This window comes from Heterodontus francisci, chromosome 24 (assembly GCF_036365525.1).
Source record: "Heterodontus francisci isolate sHetFra1 chromosome 24, sHetFra1.hap1, whole genome shotgun sequence".
Taxonomy (NCBI): domain Eukaryota; kingdom Metazoa; phylum Chordata; class Chondrichthyes; order Heterodontiformes; family Heterodontidae; genus Heterodontus; species Heterodontus francisci.
Genome location: NC_090394.1, coordinates 70,691,656 through 70,715,853, shown reverse-complemented (window position 1 = coordinate 70,715,853; position 24,198 = coordinate 70,691,656). Strand labels below are relative to the sequence as shown.

The following is a 24,198-nucleotide window of genomic DNA, read 5'->3' as shown; positions in this document are numbered from 1 at the left end:
CCATCTTCGCTGCCTTCGGAGAATACTTGGCATCAGGTGGCAGGACTATATCTCCAACACAGAAGTCCTTGAAGCGGCCAACACCCCCAGCTTATACACACTACTGAGTCAGCGGCGCTTGAGATGGCTTGGCCATGTGAGCCGCATGGAAGATGGCAGGATCCCCAAAGACACATTGTACAGCGAGCTCGCCACTGGTATCAGACCCACCGGCCGTCCATGTCTCCGTTATAAAGACGTCTGCAAACGCGACATGAAATCGTGTGACATTGATCACAAGTCGTGGGAGTCAGTTGCCAGCATTCGCCAGAGCTGGCAGGCAGCCATAAAGACAGGGCTAAATTGTGGCGAGTCGAAGAGACTTAGTAGTTGGCAGGAAAAAAGACAGAGGCGCAAGGGGAGAGCCAACTGTGCAACAGCCCCAACAAACAAATTTCTCTGCAGCACCTGTGGAAGAGCCTGTCACTCCAGAATTGGCCTGTATAGCCACTCCAGGCGCTGCTTCACAAACCACTGACCACCTCCAGGCGCGTATCCATTGTCTCTCGAGATAAGGAGGCCCAAAAGAATAGCAACAATTGACTTGAGTTGTGCTTACGTAGGAGAGGGTTAAGTTCAAGGGCTAACGCTTCCTGTTCTAAATAAGGCGAAAATAAAATAAGTTGGGTGGAGGGGCGGCAGGGGGGAAGCCTCCTGGATTCAGCTTTGCTCCAGATGGGAAATTGATGTTTACCAGTTCGTCAGCACAGCACGGTGACAGGAGGCCACTCTTGGGTACCTCCCCGCAGCTGTTCACACATTAACATTGGCAGGAGCTGCTTACTGACCAGCAGGATGTGGGAGCGGAATGTATTCCTTGGGAAATTTACAGGTTAAAAAACATTTAAATACTAACATGGAAATCCCCTGTATGATTGCGCTGTACGGATATGTTTAAAGCCATTAGGAGTTCCACACCTACTGATCTTTTAAGGCGTTTGACAGCAGCCAAGTTTGGGAGCAAGGATGTTATTAAGCACTTGTGTGGTATGGTAATCTGTGATAGTTTGCCTCAGTCCCTCACCCTCCTGCCCCATCCTCCCTTCCCAACACAGGCATTTCAAACACAGAGGGAATCTCCACGGCTCTCAGGTCAATTTTAGTGACCGTCATTGCTCTGGTCAAGATCAGCTGAACACAGAGACACAACCGCATGGGTCGGCACTACATACTGTGCTGCCTTTATCCCCTACGACGCAGGGTAGCCAACCCTCTAGGATTGTCCTGGAATTCAAGATTAATCTTGCTGCAAGAAACCTGAGAAGAGAATCACTGGAGCATTAAAAACTATTAGATTTCATTTTCTTTAGAAGACTTTTGTTCAATAAAAATATTGGAGGTGTGGGGAAAATGGTGGTTTGAGAGTCGGGGATCAATGTGGAGGCTTTCCAATTGGTTGGGGAAGACAATGATGGACATGTCAGGCGACTAATGACAGGAGTGTGGGACAAGTTGCTGGCGAAACATCTTGTTTTACTAGATGGAGATTTGCCCAACACCATATACCTACTTCTTTCACTTTGCTTATACCAATCCACATCTTCAGTCTTCTGACGAATAGTTCCACCAGCTCGTAGTCTTGTGGTTCAACTGCAGGCCTGTGCATCTCCAGCTTCATTGCCCTGTAATTCTGAATTAGTACGACAGCAAACAGACGCAGTATAATCCATATTTCAATGAGGGTGTAACTGATGTAATAGATGTAGCTGAAGCTTGGGTACTGAAAGAGGCACTGCTTGAAGCAAATCCTTTTTTCAATCATGGCAAACAGGGAGAGAATGCTGTCCCCAAACGTCTTGAAGTCATCAAGGTTAGCGGAAAAAAACTGAAATGTAAAATAAAATGTTCAGAAATCATTCTGCCTGTTCTTGACAACAACATCTACAAATGAAATAATGGCTACAGCTTACTTGGCTGACACTCCACTGCAGTAGTGAGGGAGTGCTGCAGTGTCAGAGGTGCTGTCTTTCAGGTGAGACGTTAAACCTGAGGCCCTATCTACCCACTCACAGATCCCACAGCCTTTCACTACGTTAATGATTATCATTCATCTGTGGACTTGCTCTTTGATCCTGAATGCATTAGCTGCTTTTGTTGTGCTGGCCAAATGGAGCTGGTGTTTATTCATCAGGATAATAACCATTTGCAATCATATAGGGAACATAGGAAATAGGAGCAGGGGTAGGCCATTCGGCCCGTCAAGCATGCTCCATCATTCAAACAGATCATGGCTGATCATCTACTTCTACACCATTTTCCCCCACCAATAGGAATATAGTGCCATTAACATTAGTAAAACATCCCAAGGTGCTTCATAGGAATATATCCATCAAAATTTGACACGGAGCCACATGGAGATATTAGGGCAGGTGACCAAAGGTTTGATCAAAGGTTTTAAGGAGTATTTTAGAGAGCCGGAGAGGTTTAGGGAGGGAGTTCCAGAGCTTAGAGCCTTGGCGGCTAAAGGAATGGCTGCCGATCATGGCCAGTAACATAACTGTGCCCTACCTGTATATTGAAGTACATACATACCAAATAACCAATCTGGGTGTAAGCAAGAAGAAGAACAGCTGATGTTGCGCCCACTGCCATTAGTTCCTTTGCAGAATTATACAAGGTCTTTCCAAAGATGGACCACTTCCTGATAAACCGCAATTGTCGGGCAACCTAATTTCCCCAAAAAACCAGAGGAAAAAATTTCAATTAATCAGATTTTATCGCATCAAAACATGGACAAATGTTACAAAAGAGAGCTGAATCAGTTTCTGGGACAGAGGTAGGAACAGGAGGAGGCCATTCAGCCACTGGAGCCTGTTTCCCCATTCAATCAGATTGTGGCTGATTTGTATCTTCACTCCATTTACCCACTTTGGTTCCATATCCCTTAATACTCTTGCCTAACACAAACCTATCGATCACAGCTTTGACTCTTTTCAGTTGATCCCCAGCCTCAACATCTTTTTGGTGGGGTGGGGCGGTAGTTCCAGATTTCCACGACCCTTTGTGGCTTCGTGCCATCACTCCTGAACGGCCTAGCTATAATTTTAAGGTATGCTCCCATTTTCTTTTATTCGTTCATGGGATGTGGGCGGCGCTGGCTAGGCCAGCATTTATTGCTCATCCCTAATTGCCCTTGAACGTGGTGGTGAGCTCGCTTCTTGAACCACTGCCCTTTGGGATGTGGGTACCCCCACAGTGCTGTTGGGAAGGGAGTTCCAGGATTTTGATCCAGCGACAGTGAGGGAACGGCGATATAGTTCCAAGTCAGGATGGTGTGTGACTTGGAGGGGAACTTGCAGGTGGTGGTGTTCCCATGCATCTGCCGCCCTTGTCCTTCTAGGTGGTGGAGGTCGTGGGTTTGGAAAGTGCTATCGCAGGAGCCTTGGTGCGTTACTGCAATGCGTCTTGTAGATGGTACACACTGCTGTCAATGGTGAAGGGAGTGAATGTTTGTGGATGGGGTGCTAATCAAGCGGGCTGCTTTGTCCTGGATGTTGTTGAGCTTCTTGAGTGTTGTTGATGCTGAACTCATCCAGGCAAGTGGAGAGTATTGCATCACACTCCTGACTTGTGCCTTTTAGATGGGGAGTCAGGAGGTGAGTTACTCACCGCAGAATTCCCAGCATCTGACCTGCGCTTGCAGCCACAGTATTTATGTGGCTGGTCCAGTTCAGTATCTGATGTTGATAGTGGGGGATTCTGCGATAGTAATGCCACTGAACATCAAGGGGAGATCGTCATTGCCCGGCACTTGTGTGGCGCGAATGTTACTTGCCACTTATCAGCCCAAGCTTGGATGTTGTCCAGGTCTTGCTGCATCTGAACACAGGCTGCTTCAGTATTTGAAGAGATGCAAATAATGCTGAACATTGTGCTATCATCAGCGAACATCCCCACTTCTGACCTCATGATGGAGAGAAGGTCATTGATGAAGAAGCTGAAGATGGTTGGGCTTAGGACACTATCTTGAGGAACTCCTGCAGAGATGCCCTGGGACTGAGATGATTAACCTCCAACAACTACAACCATCTTCCTTTGTGCTAGGTATGACTCTAAACAGCGGAGAGTTTTCCCCCTGACTCCAGTTTAGCAAGGGCTCCTTGATGCCTATATTTGTTAAATGCTGTCTTAATGTCAAGGGCAGTCACTCTCATCTTGCCTCTGGAGTTCAGTTCTTTTGTTGATGTTTTGAACAAAGGCTGTAATGAAGTCAGGAGCTGAGTGGCCCTGGCGGAACCCAAACTGAGCGTCAGTGAGCAGGTTATTGCTGAGCAAGTGCCACTTGATTGCACTGTCGACAACCCCTTCCAGCACTTTGTTGCTGATAGAGAGTAGACTGATAGGTGGTAATTGGCCGGGTCGGATTTGTCCTGCTTTTTATGGACAGGACATGCGTGGGCAATTTTCTACATTGTCGGATAGATGCCAGTGTTGTAGCTGTACTGGAACAGCTTGGCAAGGGGTGTGGCTAGTTCTGGAGCACAGGTTTTCAGTACTATTGCCGGAATGTTGTCAGGGCCCAGTGCCTTTAGCTGTTTCTTGATATCACGTGGAGTGAATTGGATTGGCTGAGAATGACATCTGAATGCCGGACCCGGAAGAGCAACCCAACCTGACCCGAACCCAACACGTCGTCAGGTCCCGTCGGGTTTGGATCAGGTAGCTATCCTCTAGTCTATACAGCCTGTCCTCAATTATGTGGGTAGATCTGCACTGCACCCCCTCCAAGGCCATATATATCCTTCCAGAGGTGCAGTGCCCAGAACTGAGTACAATACTCTAGATGCAGCCTAACCAAAGCTTTACATGTCATACAAGAGGATCTTGCTAAAAGTAGACAGAAGATCCATCCACTCTTTAGAGCAGAAAGTGACTTAATTTCACTTAGAAAATCCTGTAATAAAGGATAATTTACAATAAGTTATTCACCTTTCCCCACCCCACCCCTGCTTAAAAACATCATTAGTCTGTAATCCATTCTTACTCAGCGCCTTTCCAAAACTTCTTATCATAGGATGAGAATAGACTGGAGAATTTGGGGATCGTTAGCTTTGTAAGAGGGTGAGCAAGACGGGACATTAAGAAGTACAGAAGATTTTAAATGGTGTAGATAAGGTGAACCCAGCGCTCTGCATCAAGGTAAACAAAGACACTGGAATAGTGGGACATGGACAAAGACTGGTAGAAGGAAAACTTCAAAAGAGCTTCTTTACACAAAGTGAGCAATACCTGTTATCTGGAATGCACAGCCTGAAAAGGTGATGGAAGCAGATTCAATAGTAACTTTCAAAAGGGAATTGGATAAATACTTGAATGAAAAAATACAGGCTGTGGTGAAAGAGCAGGGGAGCAGGACTAATTGGATAGCTACCAAGGAGCTGCCATAAGCACAATGGGTTGAATGGCTAACGAGGGCCGGTAGCAGAGTGTACTAATAATCTTAAAATAAGCACTGCAGTGAAGATAGGCATGATGGGATACTTGACCAGTGTCTGCCCTGGCTCTGCAAACTCAGCAGCAGTGATAATAATAACAGTTCGTGTAAATATGTTATTCTGTGGGAAGTGAAGGCCAGACAGGCAATTAAGTCACCAAAAGACTAACAGACCCAAGGCTGGGGACTGAGACAGTAGGAAGCATCTGCTAGGCCTGTATTGTTCGTTGATCAGGTTACTAATCACATGATGCATGTAATGGACTAAAGCAAGTAATGATTGATGGATGTCACAGAATTGTATAGTAAAACTGGGAAATTGAACTATAGCTACATGCTGCAAACTCTATCGCTGAGAGGTTCCTTGGGATACCAGGAGCTTCTCCCTTGCATATGCTCGAATAAAGGTCTTTGCTTGTTTAAATCCTACGGACTCGAGAGTGGTCAGTTAAATTTCCCAGAACAGCCTCCTTCTGTGCTGCATTATACTGTGTTACTTGGAATGGCCTTCTGGGTAGGATTGTAGTGATAAAAAATTAAATAATGTGATGGCATGGGGTGGGGGGAGGGGGAATGAGGGATGGGGACTGTAAGTTGTTTCTTTGAATGTATAATGGAAGGTGGGCTTCCCTCCTTTGTGTTTCATCTGGTGTTTGGGGAGAATAATGCGACTCTCAGCAGTCAATGTGCTGTAGCTCACAGCTGCCCTCGACACAGTAATCAAAAAGGAGGCCACCTTAGGTCGTGAGTTGGATCAGGAAACTAAAGGTGCACAGTTAGCAATTTTTGTGAATGAACATTAGTTTGAGACCAATGTTCCTTGGGATCATACCTTAACGGTCAGCAGAAAAAGGAGGACAGCAGCCACACTGGTGAATACGTAGCTCAGGTACGCCATCTGGTAAAAGTTGGTGAAGCGATCTGGGTTGGCATGGTACAGCGCCCACTGCCTGTCGCCAACTCTAGCACGTTTCAGATGCACGACCACGCAGCAGATACTGAGGATAATAACGGACCACTGCAGGTAGTTCCAGAAATGAAGAAGGTAGGCCTTGCCCTCGTGACTGATCAAGAGCAATTCGGTAATTGTGAAGTAAAGAACGAAGAACATGAGGAAAATCTGCAAGGAAGCAAATGGTGAAACATTTCTTCGGTTGATGTGATGGCCATAAAAAAAAAAAGGACTGATCTTAATTTTAAAAGTGATGCCTTATAGGCTGAGTGTCGACTTCATTCTTTTAACACTTTCAAGATGAACAGGTTTTCAGAAAATATTCCATCCAGTCAGAAATGTTTCAGTGTTGCAGGCACTTTAAAGAAGTAGCATTGACACCAAAGTACTTAATAGAGATGATTTAAATGTTTACCACTCCGCATTCATATAAGAGTGATGGCACAATGACCAGCTACTGCTCTCCCTGCTTTTGTACCAGTGCTGTGGCAGCTTACCTTATTTACACTGTAGAAGAGCCTCTGACAACAAGTGGACCAAAAGACTCTCGCACAGGATTGTGTATACAACTCCAAGGACTTAGAAAACTGCCTTGTCAGTTGGTATACAGGGAAAGCACTACTGCGAAACTTTTTATTGCATGGTTTAATGTCTCCATCCTCAGTGTTATCTACCTGGCTACTAATAGTGTCTGCAGGATGAATTATGATGGGACAATTAATGCCAGGTTGTGTGGCTCTGGCAGGCGAGCAAGACTTACCATCATGACGAGCAGAAAATCCACTCCGGTACCCAGTCGCAGCATTGAGAATGGTTTGACATCAATGGTGGTGAAAGTTCCTCCCGAGATGGGGAACTCTACGAGAAGGGTGACTACGCTGTACAAATCCACGTTGGGGAAATACAGGGTAAACTCGATGAAGATGACCCTGGTCCTAGCAACACAAAATTGCAAGTTGTCTGTTTGAAATATACACCGTATGTCTTTACATCAGCTTTTTATTGTCCTCATGGAATGCAATTTATAAGATATTGTCCCGGTGAAGAGTAGCATGAATTTTGAACCCCTCCAATTTTCTATTGATGGCATTGACTCTTACAGGGCATGGATCAACATATGTTGGGTACCTTTTTGGTACCTCAGCCAAGTTCCCCTTAAGGGAGTCTCAACAGGAAGCTTCAAGAAGCCACGTGAGGCCTCAGAGCCAAGCGCAACTTTTCTCTCACCTGACACTTACCCACACTTTCCAGTAGGGCCACTCAGCAGCAATCAGAAAGCATAGCTGATTTTCTTTGCAACCTAACTCTAGGGTGCTATGGTGACCATCAGACTCCTATTGCTCCCTGATCTGAGATCAGCACATCCACCACAGAGCAGCGATTGAGATCAGTCAAGGTGTCAGCCGTGGCTCAGTGGGTAGAACTCTCATCTGAGCGCAAAGAGTGTGGATTTAATGCCTACTCCAGGGACCTGACCATATAATTTAGGCTGACATTTCAGTGCAGTACGGAGGGAGAGTTTCACTGTCTATCAATGAAAATGAAGTCCTGTCTTCCCCCTCAAATGGATGTAAACGTTTCCATGATCTTAAGTGAAGAGGAGGAACAGGGGAGTTGTCCCCAGAGTCCTGGCCAATAGTTAACTTTTAGAGATGATGGTTAAAGGGTATGTGAAGCACACTGAAGTTGCTATTAGACTACTATCTACTGGCATCATAAAAAAATGCCACAGGTGTTTGTGACAGGGAAATGTTCAAATAGGAAATGTTTACTCTCCAGTTTTCAATTAATTTTAATCCATGAATTTTAGTACATTATATAAATGAATTTGGTGGCATAAGACTGAAAGATACTATAAAGTGCTAGTTTACTTGTTGTAACTCTTGCCTCTGAATCAGGAGCAAGTAGGCTCAAGCCCCACTCCAAGACTTGAATATTGAAAAGGTACTGCAGTGTTGGATAAGACATTAAACTGAGGCCGCTGTCCACTGTTTGAGGTGATGTGGAAGATCCCATGGCACTATTCAAAGAGCAGGGCAGTTTTCCTGATGCCTTGACAAACCATCATCACCAGAGACAGACAGTCTTGTTTCTGGGATCTGGCTCCGCAGAATTATTTACAGAAGTCACTGCAGCTCAGAAGTAAGTAATTGGCAGTGAGGCACTTTGAGATATCCTGGGGACCTGACAACGTGCTATATACATGCAAGTTCGTTCTTTAATGAGCACAGATATTACGTTTGACTCTCAGTGTTGCTGACAGCACAGTCAGATCTGCAGAATTGGGAGTACATTCTGTGCTTAATCTTTTGCTTAAAGTGAATCTAATTATGAACTAGCTTAACCCATGGTACTATGTAAAAAGGAAACTGTTTGGCAGGTCTGATGCATCAAGATCCAAACCGTTCAAAATCCTGTTTTATTTCTAGGTAACACTCAGTGTAATGAAACTTACTTTCTATCCAGCCAATTTCTTTCCTGCAAATTCCACAGTGTGTAATTACTCTCTTCCCTCGTCCTGCCAAGTGTTTGTACGTATCCACCACTGTCACACACAGCATTCTGGCCCCAGCACCACACACTAGGAAGAGAAAAAGACCCAGAGATTGTAATACACACAGAAACATTTTACTTCACTATTATTTAAATCCATACTTGTTGACATCCTCAACTCCAATAAACACACAAAGCAAATCCAGTGCCCCCCCCCCCCCCCCCCCCTCCACCCCACTCCCCAATCTGCTTCCCATCTGCTGCAGCATCTGCCTCATTCAATGGCTCAGACAGCCAGTCTTGGTGCGCAAGCCTATGCAATTAAGGCAAGCAGGCTATTTGAGTGTAAACGGCATCACAACCAACCCTGTTCATGTTCTCAGTTCTGATGAAAGGTCACTGACCTGAAATGTTAACTCTGCCTCTCTCTCCACAGATGCTGTCAGACCTGCTGAGTATTTCCAGCATTTCTTGTTTTTATTTCAGATTTCCAGCATCCGCAGTATTTTGCTTTTATTTATCTGTTCATGTTCTCAGCTGGCATCTACACGTGTGTGCTTTCCCCTGTCTATCCCCAGCACCAAAATGCCATAGCCAGTTGTAGAAACCAGACTGATCCCACTGTTCAGCTGAACTAATTCAGCATAGGCTGGGATTCAAGTCTAGGACCTGTCTGGTTTTATTTAGTGTAACACCCTCAGTGCTTTTACTCGTTAATTTCTGAATGGAATTATCTTGAAAAACAAAAGCCATTTCATAAAGACTAAATAGAGGTCTTTAAAATCATGAAGGGTTTGAAAGGGTAGATGCAGAGAAGTTTCCATTTGTGGGGCAGGGGCGGAGTCCAAAACCAGAGGGCGTAAGTATAAGATAGTCACTAATAAATCCAATGGAGAATTTGTGAGAAACTTCTTTATCCAGAGAGTGGTGCGAATGTGGAACTTGCTATCACAGGGAGTGTCTGAGGTGAATAGCGTAGATGCATTTAAGGGGAAGCTAGACAAACATATGAAAGAGAAAGTAATAGAAGGATATGAAGTGGGGGGAGGAGGCTTGTGTGGAGTGTAAACACTAGCATTGACCAGTAGGACTGAATGGCCTGTTTCTGTGCTGTAAATTCTATGTACTCTCTATTAAGATAAACCAAAGAAGAAATAGTATAGATGCATAATGAGGTTAATATACTATCAATAAATATGAGCTATCAATTCGATGCGCCTAATTCATTTCAGTATTCCCCAGAATTGCAATAAACAGAGCTAATATATGATTTGTGGGTTATTGATTAATTTTGAGTTAACAGTTTAGATAGTTCCAGAAAATGCTGGAAATACTCAGATCAGGCAGCATCTGTGGTGAGAGAAACTGAGTTAGCATTTCAGGTCAGTGATCCTTCATCAGAACAGGTTTGTTGGCCATTATTCATGTGTGAGCCTAGACTGTGAGTGTGGGTGGGCTCTTCCTCCGTGGGAGGTGCGGAAGGAAATCAGAGTTGAGCTTGATTCAGTCCTCAGCTGATACCCACACACTGAAAACTTCCAGCACACGGTGGGGTGGGGGGAAGTCAATGGATAATGACCAGGGATAAGAATCTGGGCTGACTTTTCATTGCCTTAGCCTAGCAGTAGTGCCTCCTCTCCTGCACTCAGTACATCATTACAAAGAATACACAGGACACGTCTCTCAGGTCAATATTCCAGAACACGTTCCTTACCCTGGTAGATCTGGTGATGAATATGACCATGTATTACTTAGATTTGTAACTGGACTCTTCCAACCAGTTTCGTAATCGCTGGTATCTTGAAGTGCTGGGTCCTGCAGACATTGACTAGTTACTGTGCATGGAGAAGGCTGGTGAAGACATTGAACTGGTTGGGCATAAGAAAGAAACTGCAATCAGCTGGGAATGTTCCATGGGAATTAGAAACATGTGTCACATACAAGCTCAGGCCAATTAATCACTCAACTTATACCCTGTAAAGAGTGAACCCAAATAGGAAGTGGTCTGAGATTTGTAAAGCTCTATTACGCTGACTAATTCTGTAATGTTATATCAAAGACTGGGAATTCTGCAGCGAGTAACTCCCCTCCTGACTCCGCAATGTGTGTCCACCATCTACAAGGTACAGGTCAGGAATGTGATGGAATACTCTCCACTTGCCTGGATGCGTGCAGCTCCAACAAAACTCAAGCAGCTTGACACCAATGACAAAGCAGCCCGCTTGATTGGCACCCCATCCACCACCTTCAACATTCACTCCCTCCACCATAGTGGCAACAGTGTGTACCATCTACAAGATGCATTGCAGCTACTCACCAAGGCTCCTTCGACAGCACCTTCCAAACCCGTGACCTCTACTACCGAGCAGAACAAGGGCAGCAGATGCATGGGAACACCACCACCTCCAGGTTCCCTTCCAAGCCACACGTCATCCTGACTTGGAACTATATCGCCGTTCCTTCACCGTCACTGGGTCAAATCCTGGAACTCCCTTCCTAACAGCACTGTTGGTGCACCTACACCTCAAGGACTGCAGCAGTTCAAGAAGGCAGCTCACGTTCTCAAAGGCAATTAGGGATTGACAATAAATGCTGGCCTATCCAGCACGCCCACATCCCACAAAAGAATTTTAAAAATTGAGTATGGGCCTTTAGAGATGTTCCATTAAGTATCAATATTTTAATTAAGCACAAACTCGTTACATCCTGAGTGGCTAATTTGCAAGTTGGAATTTGTAAGTTGGGGTGAGCTTCTGAATTTAAAGTTGATTTCATAATGAATCCTGTTATTTTCTTTTATCATTCTTTGCTGCAACTCTAAAAACATGTAAACAGCTTATTGTACCGTTGATGTTGAGTAGGTAGCAATATTGTCTGTGTCAGAAATTCAAACCCCACTCTAGAGACCCGAGTACATAATCTAGGCCAGTGCAGTACTATTGGAGATGTTGGCTGGGATTTAACCCTCGCCTGGGGATCCGACCCCCATTTTGCGTGTCGCCGGGCTTTAACTGATGTGAGGCGGGACTACCACCCACTTGAGGTAGGAAGTCCCGCCTAATAGAGCTGCCGGCCAATCAGCGGGCCGGCAGCTAACTGTCCCAGCAGCGCCGCCAGGTGCGGTGGCCACTGCTGGGACTACAGCCCAGCTTCAAAAAGATGTTGGCGACCCTGGAACGCAGGTAAGTTTTGGTTGCCTCGCCGGGGGTGATCAGTTGGGCCCCGGTGAGGCAAGAGTGGCCGTTTGGGGGGACGGGGGGTGGGGGTGGGGGCGTGTTGGGGGTGGTTGGGGCATCGGGGGAGGCCCTCCGTTGGACACAGGGTGCCTGATCATGAGCCCCCCCAGGACGCCAGAGAGCTGCCTGCTTTTAACAGGCGGCTTTTCTCGGGCCTGGCCACTTGACTAGCCACAGGCAAAATCCCCATGGAGGCGGGCAAAGGCCCTTAAGTAGCCATTAAGTGGCCACTTAAGGGCCTTGATTGGCTTGGGGTGGGTGGGCCGTTTTTCACCACTGCCGCCCTGCACAAAGTGGCGGCGGAGTCGGGAGCAGATTGGGAAGGGCTCCTGGAGCCCCCACCCCCCACCACCTTCCCATTCTTTGGGGGGGGGTGTAAAATTTAGCCCATTGTCTTTTAGATGAGACATTAAACCGAGGCCCCGTCTGCCCTCTCTGAATGCAAAAGATTCCGTGGCACTATTTCTAAGAAGAGCAGGGGACCTGGTCAAAATTTATCCTTCAACCAACATCACAAAAACAGATGATCCGGTCATTATCTCATTGTTGTGCACAAATTGGCTGCTGCATTTCCTTCATTACAACAGTGACTACATTTCTAAAATTACTTCATTGGCTGTTAAGTGCTTTGGGACATTCTGACATTGTGAAAAGTGCTTTAGAAATGCCAGTTTTTTTTTTTACCATGATTTATTTTTGAACGAATTTGACGTATTCGTGGACATCCCAAGAGAGTCCTGCTTCTGTTTTTATACAGATATGGTAACAGAACCTCTGCCATCCATTTCCAAAGCTCCCCTGATCTGAAAGAGAGCAGAGAACTTAGATGAGCTCCAACATAGAGGATGTGTAAGACATTTGTGGTTGCAACAACAAAAATCTGTTTACTGTGTTCAACCAAGTCGTAAGATATAGGGGCAAGAGTAGGCCATTCCACCCTTCGAGCCTGCGCCACCATTCAATATGATCATGGCTGATCTTTTACTTCAACTCTTACCATCCCGGACTATCGCCATATCCCTTAATTCCCTTAGTATTTATCAACCTCTGTCTTGAATATGCTCAATGATAGCCTCCATAGTACATAATTCCAAAGGTCCACAACCTGTTGAGTGAAGAAATTTTTCCTTGTCGCAGTCCTAAATAGGTACAACTTTGAGCAGTAGCCACAGAAATAAATGCAATAACCCAGTTCCTCCCCTGGGTAAACAGGTAATCTTTGTCGATCCTTTCAAACCTGACTCTACAAATTGTTGAAGAAAGCTTAGATGACTTCTCATGAAGACTGTCATTGCTGATTTATTATGGCATGACCCTTGATGTGAGGTTATTTCCTTTAAAAACAGCAGATGCCAACTTGCCCTAGTGGCCTATTGTCACCCTTCTGATCTCGAGACTGCCTTGGCTATCTCGTTTCACAATGTGAGCATAAAAAATATAACAGGCACGAGTCATACATCGTGCATTTTCAACAGAAGCTAAACAGCACAATCAGCTAAACTGTACCCTGATACATCAAGCAGTCTAGCATTCCTGGCAGTGAACAATGTTTAACTATTTCATTATTTCTAGTCACAGTACGAATCCACAAGCCATTTGTAAGTAAAAAGAAAAGCAAAACCTTAACCAAACAAGATTAAACTAAATGCTAACCCTGTCTATATATGTTTCACAACTCATGTATTTTACAGTTGCATGTCTGGGGGGCCCCCCCGAGTTCCTCTGAAGCTTTAGCCTGGGGTAGCGAGGGACCCAGTTTCCATGTAGAGAAACAGGAAAGGACTTGCCGATGGACAGGTGGTGTACTAACAGGGAGAGACTTGTGCATTTGGCTCTCCTTTTCACATTGCTGCGAGCCAGTGGTGTTGGCTGAAAACGAGAAGCACACTAACTTTTCAGACACACACCAGGCAGGGTTCAGCAACCTGCAGCTAATTAAGAACTTGTGCGGCTCCTGACCTTGATCGATCAAACCCATTTTTTTTCTCATTACAAGAAATCCAGTAGCAAAAATTGCATTATAGTAAGTTATTTTTTCATTTCCTATTTTTTTGCATCCATCTTATGAATGCAAATATAAAATTGCTGTTCTCCTGTTTTCAGCATTCATCTCATTTATAACACATTTTTAGCCACTATAATACCTTCAATTTTATTTATTTTTGCTTTAAAAATTATAACATTGGTATTAATTACAAAAATGTTAACACAATAGTCATAGAAACACTACAGCAAAGAAGGAGGCCATTCGGCCCTTCGAGTCCCTGCTGGCTCTCTGTAGAGGAATCCAATGTCGCATTCCCCTGCTCTAGCCCCACTGCCTTTTGGATACCTTGGGAGAGTTGAAGGCTAAGGGAGTAGACCCTGACAAAAAATCTGCAGTGAAGCCCAAAGACAGACTGACTGATGCCTAAAAAAATTCATCTTCCCGGCAACTCCTCCAACCAAGCCGGTGCCAAATGTAGTGCTCTGCATTCCTTTTGGACCCAACTAGGGAGGTCGAGAGGGGGGACCCTAACATTTGGGCAGCACAGGGTCTCCATAAATTTTTTCCTGGCTTGCACCCTGGCAAGGACACTCTAGTTTCACTGCAGAGTATTAACACAACACAGGAGACAGCAGTTACGAGTGATAAGCCCAACTCAATTGGCGCAAATTATGGATGCTGTGGGCCATCATTGATGGTGGGAGGGACCATTTTGTCCCACTGGCCAGCTACTGCCCACCTTAAACTGGGCAGCCCCCAACTAGTAAGGTGCTGACCTGCCACGGTCCACCTGCTTCAATGGATGCTTGGAGCTCAGAGTCTCTGCTCACCAAGTGAACCGAACACATCGCACCAGGCAAACAAACAAAACAAATGAAAAGAAGATGCCAGCTCTTCGATTGACAAGCTGGACTGTCAAGACCGGGACTGACAGACGACGTGCAGCTGGTCGACAACGCCCATGAGACAGCTCTGATCGATATGAAACTTGATAGGTTGAGCAGCGACATAGCTTCCCTAAAAGAGACAAGACTCGATGAAAGTGGATCACTGAAATGAAAACGTTACACGTTTTCCTGGCGGAGGAAGAGTTCAGAGGAAGTGGGTGAGCAAGGTATAGGCCTCGATGACAGAACACCCACAAATGGTTCGGAATGTGTTCTCTCTATTCGCCTCTCAACTCAAACAGGGCCAGTTAACCTCATGTGGACCTGTGCTCCAATACTGCTCCACTACAGGGACGAAAACCAGTTATAAGAGCTTGACACTGCAATCAGCAGAATCCCTAAGACAGAATGTCTTTACCTACTGGAGCACTTAAATGCAAAACTGGGCATGAACCTAGAGGCATGGCCCACTCGTCTTGGACATCACAACATGGGAAAGTTAAATGAAAATGGACAGAGACTACTTGAGCTTTGCTGCTACCATGAGTTTTGTGTAACTAAGACTTTTTCAGAACAAACCATACCACAAGGTGCCCTGGAGACATCCAAGATCAGGATATTGGCACCAGTTGGACCTGAGCATCACCAGATGTGACTCACTCAACAGCATCCTCAACACATGCAGTTACCATAGCGCAGACTGCGATACGGATCACTCCCTGGTGTGCACCAGAATCACAATGCAACCCTTGAAGCTTTTGCATTCAAAGCAGAAAGGCCATCCTTGTATCAACATCAACCATATTGCCTACCCAGATAAGTACCAACAGTTCCTCGATTCTATTGAACAGGTGCTCTCTGGCATTCCCAGTCAGAGTGCAGACGCAAAATGGAATATACTTTGAGACACCATTTTACAATACTGCACTCTCAACATATGAGAAGCAAGAACGGAAAAACGCTGACTGGTTCAAGGCTAACTTTGCTGTAAGGGAACCTGTTATTAAAGTCAAATGATCTGCTCTCATTAATTACAGGAGAGATCTAGTCAAGAAGCCTCTGAATGCACGAAGAGCTGCTCAAAATAAAGTCCAACAGACTGCTAGGCGCTGTGCCAATGACTACTGGTTACAACTTTGCCAGAATATCCAGATGTCCTCCAACACAGGAAATGCTCGGGGCATGTATGATGGGATCAAAAAGGCAACAGGTCTATCAGCAAAGAAAACAGCTCCATTGAAAACAAAGGCAGGGGAGGTCATCACCGACTGTAACAAACAGATGGAGAGATGGGTGGAACACTACCTGGAGTTGCACTCCAGGGAAAACACTATCACTGAGGAAGCTCTAGACACTATAGACTGCCTGCCTGTCATGGAACAGCTAGATACCGAACCTACAGTGGAGGAGCTTAGGAAAGCTATTGACTCGACTGCCGTTGGCAAAGCTCCAGGTGATGATGCTATACCGCCTGAGCACAGGAAATTGGCACTCATACAGCATCTGCATGAACTTCTCTGTCTTTGCTGGAGGAAGGGAGCAGTGCCTCAGAATATGCGTGATGCAAAGATTCTGACCCTGTACAAGAACAAGGGCGACTGTAGCGACTGCAACAACTATCGAGGTACCTCCCTGCTGAGAACTGTGGGAAAAGTATTTGCCCGTGTTGTTCTTGTCACACCGCAGATCCTGACTGAACGCATCTATCCCGAATCCCAGTGTGGTTTCAGAACCAGAAGATCCACGATTGACATGATCTTCTCAGTGCAGCAGCTGCAAGAGAAATGCCGTGAACAAAGGAGACCACGATATATTGCCTTTATCGACCTCACTGAAGTATTTGACCATGTGAGCAGAGGTGGTCTATTTAAGCTGCTGAAGAAAACTGGCTGCCGGCCAAAGCTGCTCATTGTGATCTCCTCCTTCCATGACAACCTGAGGGGTAAGGTCAGAACCCTTCGAGATCCACAGTGGGGTTAAACAGGGCTACGTTCTGGCGCCGACACGGTTTTGGCATATTCTCTTTACTGTCATATGACTTCAGTTCATCTACAGAGGCTGTCTGCTTACTACCAGAACCGATGGAAAGCTGTTCAGCCTTGCCCATCTGAGATCCAAGCCAAAAATGCACAAAGTCCTCATCAGAGAGTTGCTCTATGCTGATGATGCCGCACCAGCATTCCATACCGAGGAACACCTTCAGCGACAAATGGACAGATTCTCACATGCCTGTAAAGAGTTTGGTTTGACCATCAGCATCAGGAAGACGAATGTCAGGGTCCAGGACGTTGCCATACCAACATCAACCAGCACTAACAATGTGACGCTGGAGGTTATTGATAGCTCCACAATCACCAGCAATCTGTCACTTGATGCTGGAATCAACACGCGCATTATAAAAGCTGCAGCTGTTGTATCCAAGCTGAGTAAGTGAGTGTGGAACAACAGCAACCTGACTGAAAACACCAAACTGCAAGTCTACCAAGCCTGTGTCTCAGTGCACTCCTCTACAATAGTGAGACCTGGACAGGATATACTAGGCAGGAGAATAGGCTGAACAGTTTCACCTTCACTGTCTCAGATGCATTCTCAGTATCTCTTAGTGGGACAAGGTCACCAATTTGGAGGTCCTGCTTTTGTACTTGATATCTCTATTTATCAAGCACAAGATCCCATATTAATTACCAATTACTCATGCTAATTCATCTCTTAATATGTCCTGCCACCTTCAAAGATCTATTCACATGAACCCCCAGGTCTTTCTGTCCCTGTACACACTTCTGCGACATTTAATTGATATTGCCTTTCCCTACCCTTTGTGCCAAATTGCATGATCTCACACTTCTCTCTATTCAATTCCATTTGTCACTTGTCTGTCCATTCTGCTAGCCTGTCTATGTCCTGTTGAAGTTGATAGGTATCAGCAACACTGTGTGCCACACCTTCATGTTTTGTATCATTGGCAAGTTTTGAAATTTTACTCTGTATTCCAATATCCAAGAGTTTAATATATAGCAAAAAAAGCAGTGGTCCGAGCACTGACTGTTGGGGAACACCACTGCCTATCATCCTCCAGTCTGAAAAATAACCATTTACCACAACTCGCTGTTTTCTGTCCTTAAGCCAATCTTTTATCTCAGCTGACACTGACCCTGCCTCAGTTTTGTTAACCAACCTCTTTTGTGGTACTTTGTCAAATGCTTTCTAAAAATCCATATAGACAACATCCACCACATTCCCTTTGTCAGCCTTCTCTGCTACTTCATCAAAATATTCAATTGGATTCGTCAAGCACCACCTGCCTTTTACAAATCTGTGCTGGCTCTCCTTAATTAACTCAAACATGCTCAAAACATTAACCTTTGGTTCAATGAAGAATGTAGGAGGGCAAGCCAGCAGCAGCACCAGGCATACCTAAAAATGAGGTGTCAGCCTGGTGAAGCTACAACACAGGACTACTTGCATGCCAAACAGCGGATACAGCATGTGCTAGACAGGGCTAAGTAATCCCACAACCAACGGATCAGATCTAAGTTCTGCAGTCCTGCCACATCCAGTCATGAATGGTGGTGGGCAATTAAACAACCAAAAGGAGGAGGAGGCTCCACAAATATCCCCATCCTCAATGATAGGGGAGCCCAGCACATCAGTGCAAAAGACAAGTCTGAAGCATTTGCATTCATCAGCCAGAAGTGCTGAGTGGTTGATCCATCTCAGCCTCCTCCTGAGGTCCCCAGCATCACAGATGCCATTTCAATTCACCCCATGTGATATCAAGAAATGGCTGAAGGCACTGTATACTGCAAAAGCTATGGGCCCTGGCAACATTCTGGCATCTACCCGGCAATGTGGAAAAATGCCCAAATATGTCCTGTGCACAAAAAGCAGGCTGGTAATTGGCCGGGTTGGATTTGTCCTATCAGTCTACTCTCGATCATCAGTAAAGTAATGGAAGGGGTCATCAACAATGCTATCAAGTGGCACTTGCTCAGCAATAACCTGCTCACTAACGTTCATTTTGGGTTCCACCAGGACCACTCACCTCTTGACCTCATTAAAGCCTTGGTCCAAACATGGAAAGAAGAGTTGAACTCCAGAGGCGAGGTGAGAGTGACTGCACTTGGCATCAAGGAGCCCTAGCAAAACTGGAGTTAATGGGAATCGGGGGAAAACTCTCCGCTGGTTGGAGTCATACCTCACACGAAGGAAGAGGATTGTAGATGTTGGAAGTCAATCATCTCAGTCCCAGGACATGACTGCAGGAGTTCCTCAGGGTAGTGTCCTAGGTCAAACCATCTTCAGCTTCTTCATCAATGACCTTCTCTCCATCATAAGGTCAGAAGTGGGGATGTTCGCTGATGATTGCACAGTGTTCAGCACTATTTGCATCTCTTCAAATACTGAAGCAGCCCATGTCCAGATGCAGCAAGACCTGGACAACATCCAAGCTTGGGCTGATAAGTGGCAAGTAACATTCGCGCCACACAAGTGCCGGGCAATGACGATCTCCCCTTGATGTTCAATGGCATTACTATCGCAGAATCCCCCACTATCAACATCTTGGGGGTTACCATTGTTTAAAAGTCTGTTTAAAACGACTCGAGCGAAGACTTTCCCCACAGTGTTGAGCAGGGAGATTCCACAGTAGTTGTTGTAGTCACCGCGATCACCCTTGTTCTTATAGAGGGTGATGATATTGGCATCGCGCATGTCCTGGGGTACTGCTCCCTCATCCCAGCACAGGCAAAGCAGTTCATGGAGTGCTGAGAGTATAGCAGGCTTGGCACACTTGATTATTTCAGGGGTAATGCCGTCCTTCCCGGGGCTTTTCTGCTGGCTAGAGAATCGATGGCATTATTGAGCTCCAATTTTGTTGGCTGTTCGTCCAGCTCATCCATGACTGGCAGAGACTGGGCTGCATTGAGGGCGGTCTCACTGACAACATTTTCCCTGGAGTACAGTTCTAGGTAGTGCTCCACCCAGCGGTCCATTTGCTTGGGTTGGTCAGTGATCGTTTCCCCTGATTTAGATTTGAGGGGGGCGATCTTCTTGATGGTTGGCCCAAAAGCTCTCTTAATGCCGTCATACATTCCTCTGATGTTTCTAGTGTCGGAGGCCAGCTGAATATGACTGCATAGGTGTTGCCAGTAGTCGTTTGCACAGCGCCTAGTTGTTCTTTGTGCAGCGCTTCTGGCGGCTTTAAGTGCTAAGGATGTTAACTCGCTGGGGGCTTTCTTGTAGTTCAGCAGTGCAGTGAGCTAAAGCCATAGGTTTAACATCTAATATTAACTGAATTCATACAGAGAAGGGAAGGAGCATGCTTTTTGATTTCCAAACTTCTTAAATTTTGCTTCACGATATTTAGCAATAGAAATCTGTAGATAGGGAGCGTGACAAAAAGAGGCATGCTGTTAAAATTTGACAAGCACAAAACGTCAGGTATCTTTTACGTCGGTTCTTCACTATGGTGTGAGTGTGTTTGGTGCAGTGTAAAGTTACAACATTGTATCATGACTGAAAAGTAACCTTAATTTGTCTTAATCATTCATCTCCACTGCTATTGAGTGTAAATGCAGGGGCTGGCTCAATGCTACTTATGCAAGCTGCATGTGTACACAGTAAGACTGTCTGCCAGTTTATGTGCAAAAATAAATGTATGCAAGAGTTAATCTTCAAGCTCGTTGCCTGGGTGATAACCTGTGAAGTGGATCAGCCATCCATATCGAACTTATTTTTTTCTTAAATCTGTTAAAGGAATGAATGGATATAAAATAGGTTCATCTTTCGTTGACCTTGTAGTAATTTAGGATTGTCGACACTCCCTGCATTACCAGGCTATCTCCAGGAAGGATGGTTGATCTCATGGGCACTGCTGCTGCTAACTCAGGAGAAAAGTACTAATGTGTGTGTGTTCTGTGTCTGCCATCTCTTGACTCCCGTCGTGCACCATCTTGGCATCTCTGGCTTCAGCCTAGCAGCCTTTCATTCCTCCTGGCCAATCGCCCTGCGTTTCTGGTGAAGTTAACGCACTGATGTGATCAAGCGTTATGTGATCGAGCATCACGTGATCGAATATCACCTGATCAAATGTCATGTGGTTAACCCTCCAGGAATACATCAGCAAGAATTGGCAACCCGAGCACTTTGTGGTTCTACATCTGTTAGGAACTGGACTGAAAGTTTACAATTCCCTTCCACAGAGGACAGGAACTGGCACAGACTTTCTTGCCAGCAACCTGGGTTGAAAACAGATCCTAAGGTGAAACGGCAATGTGCTAACCCACATCCGGATCTGATCCCCAATATTCTCAAATTCGATTTATCGTTTTTTATTTGTTGCCTGTTCTGCTTCTGCTTTAATTCCTCCGTTGTACTGTGCACTGTTCCACAGCTGGGAGAGGAAGTGAACAATCCACTCCTGAAACTAATTGCCAAAGTTTCATTGTAACTTGCTGCTAACAGATGTGGAGAGGTCCCTTGACCAGTGCTTGGCCAGCGTTCAGCAGCTCCACCTGGTGCCTGGCTGAGATCCCACTGCCACATGGGAAACCACCAGGTTCAGCCCATTTCCCAACACATTGGCCAGAATTTCCCTGGCCCATTGCCAATGGGCTGGGAAGTGAGAGGGCTGGTAAAATGGCGGCGGAAGGCATCCGGAGGGGATCCCGAGTTCTTCCTGCTGTCATGCCATATTGCCAGCGATGGGAAAGTTGAGCCACTTAAATGGTCAATTAAGGGCCACTTCCTGCCTCCGCAGGCATTTTGCCGTGTCAGGAGGGCCCACAGCCGTGTGGAGAGATCGCCCTGTGAAACCTGGTGGCTTTCCAGTGGGTTTCAGATGGAGGGACCACCTGGCAGCAATGGCTGCCCTTGTGACAGCAACGCTACCGGTGCTTCACCCCACCCCACACCCCCCCCCCCTCAATCACTGGGACCTGGCTTCCCCCAACCTACCTGAACTCTCTTCTAGGGTGTCCCACCATTGAGGCAACCTCTCCCTGGAGTTGCAGCCTCAGCAGTGACCACAACTAGCAGTGGCGCTGCTGAGCTGCTGGCCCTATGACTGATAGGGAGCTGTTGGGAGTGGGGCGACGGCCTGTTAATTGGCCACTGCCAGAAATATGCCCCCTCCCAGGTCTCTCCGCCCGCTAAAGCGAGGATCGCCTCCTGCTTAAGTCCCAGCAGCTGGACTTGCTGGCAGTTGGCAAAATTCAGCCCAGTTTCATCTCCCATTGTTTTGCCCCCCTGCATATTTTTCCCACTTCATTCTGTGATTTCAGAGCTGTCTCCTCTGATACCATTGTCCCTCCTATTTTGACCACTATGCATTATTTCTGAATCCAGGTATTTAAGTAAATTGGACGCAATAAATGGTCCCAACACCAAGCCCTAAAGTACTCCAGACAGTCCTTTCCCCAACCTAAGATACTGAGGGAAGTAAAGATAGAAATTACAGAGGCGCTGGCCATAACCTTCCAATCCTCCTTCGATACAGGGGTAGTGCCAGAGGCATGGAGAAAAGCAAATGTTACACTCTCGTTCATAAAAGGGTGCAAGGTTAAACCAGGACAAAATTATCACTTGGACAAATGTGGTTTAATTAAGGAAAGCCAGCATGGATTTGTTAAGGGAAAATTGTGTTTAACAAATTTGATTGTTTTTCAATGAAGTAACAGAGAGAGTTAATGAGGGTAATGCGGTTAATGTGGTGTACATGGACTTCCAAAAGGCGTTTGATAAAGTGCCACATAACAGGCTTGTCAGCAATGTTGAAGCCCATGGGATAAAAGGAACAGTGGCAGCATGGATATGAAGTTGGCTGAGTGACAGGAAACAGAGAGTAGTGGTGAACAGAATCACAATTTCAATGCCAGTATGATGCTAGGTATATAGGCCGTACATCCCAAAGACTGGCAGATCGTATCAAACAACATGTCCCTTCTGCTATTCGCAACGAGCAAGGTACAGGCCGTACCAAACCAGCCTGTGCTTGCAAAACTCAAAACACAGTGTCCAACATTAGATGTGAGTCTGCGATTGGACAACATTTGCTAAATAATCCTCAGTGTGCTAAGAAGTACACTGATAACCAATTTAAGATTGTTAGTAGGGCTCACAGTGTGGCATATTTGCGCATACTGTAAGCTACATATTAATACACAGGACCCTATTCTTTGCAGACAGAAAGAACATGTACAAACATTGCACCTGTTTCAGCTAAAGAAAATAAGTGACAGCCATTCACTGGCCCATTCTTCAGGGCAATGCTTGACCAATCAAAGTCAAGCTGCCTGGTTTAAATTTCAAACAAAGCTTGGCAGTTAACTGTGACTCACTGTAAACTGGTGCATTCTCCCTGGCAACGCCTCTACAAATGAGAGTTCACTTGCCAACCAATCAGCACTCTCTTCTCATATGGTATAAAGTTGTTGTTTTCCCTTACATTGGTATTCTTGTGGATTGTCCTGATGAGTGCAAGACGAAAAGCTTCGACAACAGGTCACTATTTTCAGCAATACATTCTATGATTCTATAACTGTGACTTATCTCCTCTATTGAATGCTCATTGTTTCCTATCCTTAACAATTTATACCAATGGCACTATTCAAACAAGAACAGGGGAGAGTTCGCTGATGTCCTGGCCAACATATATCCCTCAGCCAACATCACTACAACAGATTATCCAGTCATTATCGCATTGCTGTTTGTGGGAGCTTGCTATGCACAATTTGGCTGCCATGTTTCCTGCATTACAACAGTGTCTAGATAGAGCATGTGAAAGGGGCTACTTAAATGCAAGTCCCTTCTTTTTTTAGTGGTGACAAAAAACATGGCAATATGAAGTGAGTAAATAGGAGGTGTATGCATTACGTAAGGTTTTTAATAATATATTTCTGTGTAAACCCCATGTGTGTCTTACCTTTTGATTTTCTGGAATTCGACCCCTTTTGTTGTCCCGAGCAGGCCTTGTCTAATTGAACTATGCAGGAGTCTGCTCTGGGCGTCTCTGAATGAGTCTCCATAATTAATCAACAGGACCACCAGCAGAAACAGCATGTAGATGATGAAATTCTGAAACACAAGGGATGACAATTCCAGTCTGCTCCGTTTAACATTAATGCAATACTGATAACAAAGGATACCGAAACACAAGAGGGATCAAAGCAATA

The 24,198-nt window shown here is 45.5% G+C and overlaps 1 protein-coding gene across 5 annotated transcripts in view; it reads right to left on the bottom strand.

Moving 5' to 3' along the window:
- The window catches only part of pkd1a (polycystic kidney disease 1a), a 192,903-nt gene that overhangs the window by 5,608 nt on the left and 163,097 nt on the right, over window positions 1–24,198 (bottom strand). For 4 of the 5 annotated variants that reach the window (XM_068056535.1, XM_068056532.1, XM_068056534.1 and 1 more), the window contains 8 exons: window positions 23,949–24,100; window positions 12,839–12,957; window positions 10,633–10,786; window positions 8,881–9,006; window positions 7,186–7,360; window positions 6,306–6,593; window positions 2,572–2,706; window positions 1,550–1,864 (listed from right to left, as the gene is read on the bottom strand). In XM_068056535.1, coding sequence (XP_067912636.1) covers window positions 1,550–1,864; window positions 2,572–2,706; window positions 6,306–6,593; window positions 7,186–7,360; window positions 8,881–9,006; window positions 10,633–10,786; window positions 12,839–12,957; window positions 23,949–24,100 — 1,464 coding nt within the window. Of the gene's footprint in view, window positions 1–1,549; window positions 1,865–2,571; window positions 2,707–6,305; window positions 6,594–7,185; window positions 7,361–8,880; window positions 9,007–10,632; window positions 10,787–12,838; window positions 12,958–19,791; window positions 20,404–23,948; window positions 24,101–24,198 lie in introns of those variants that run through there. The other variant, XM_068056536.1, reaches the window with a different exon arrangement.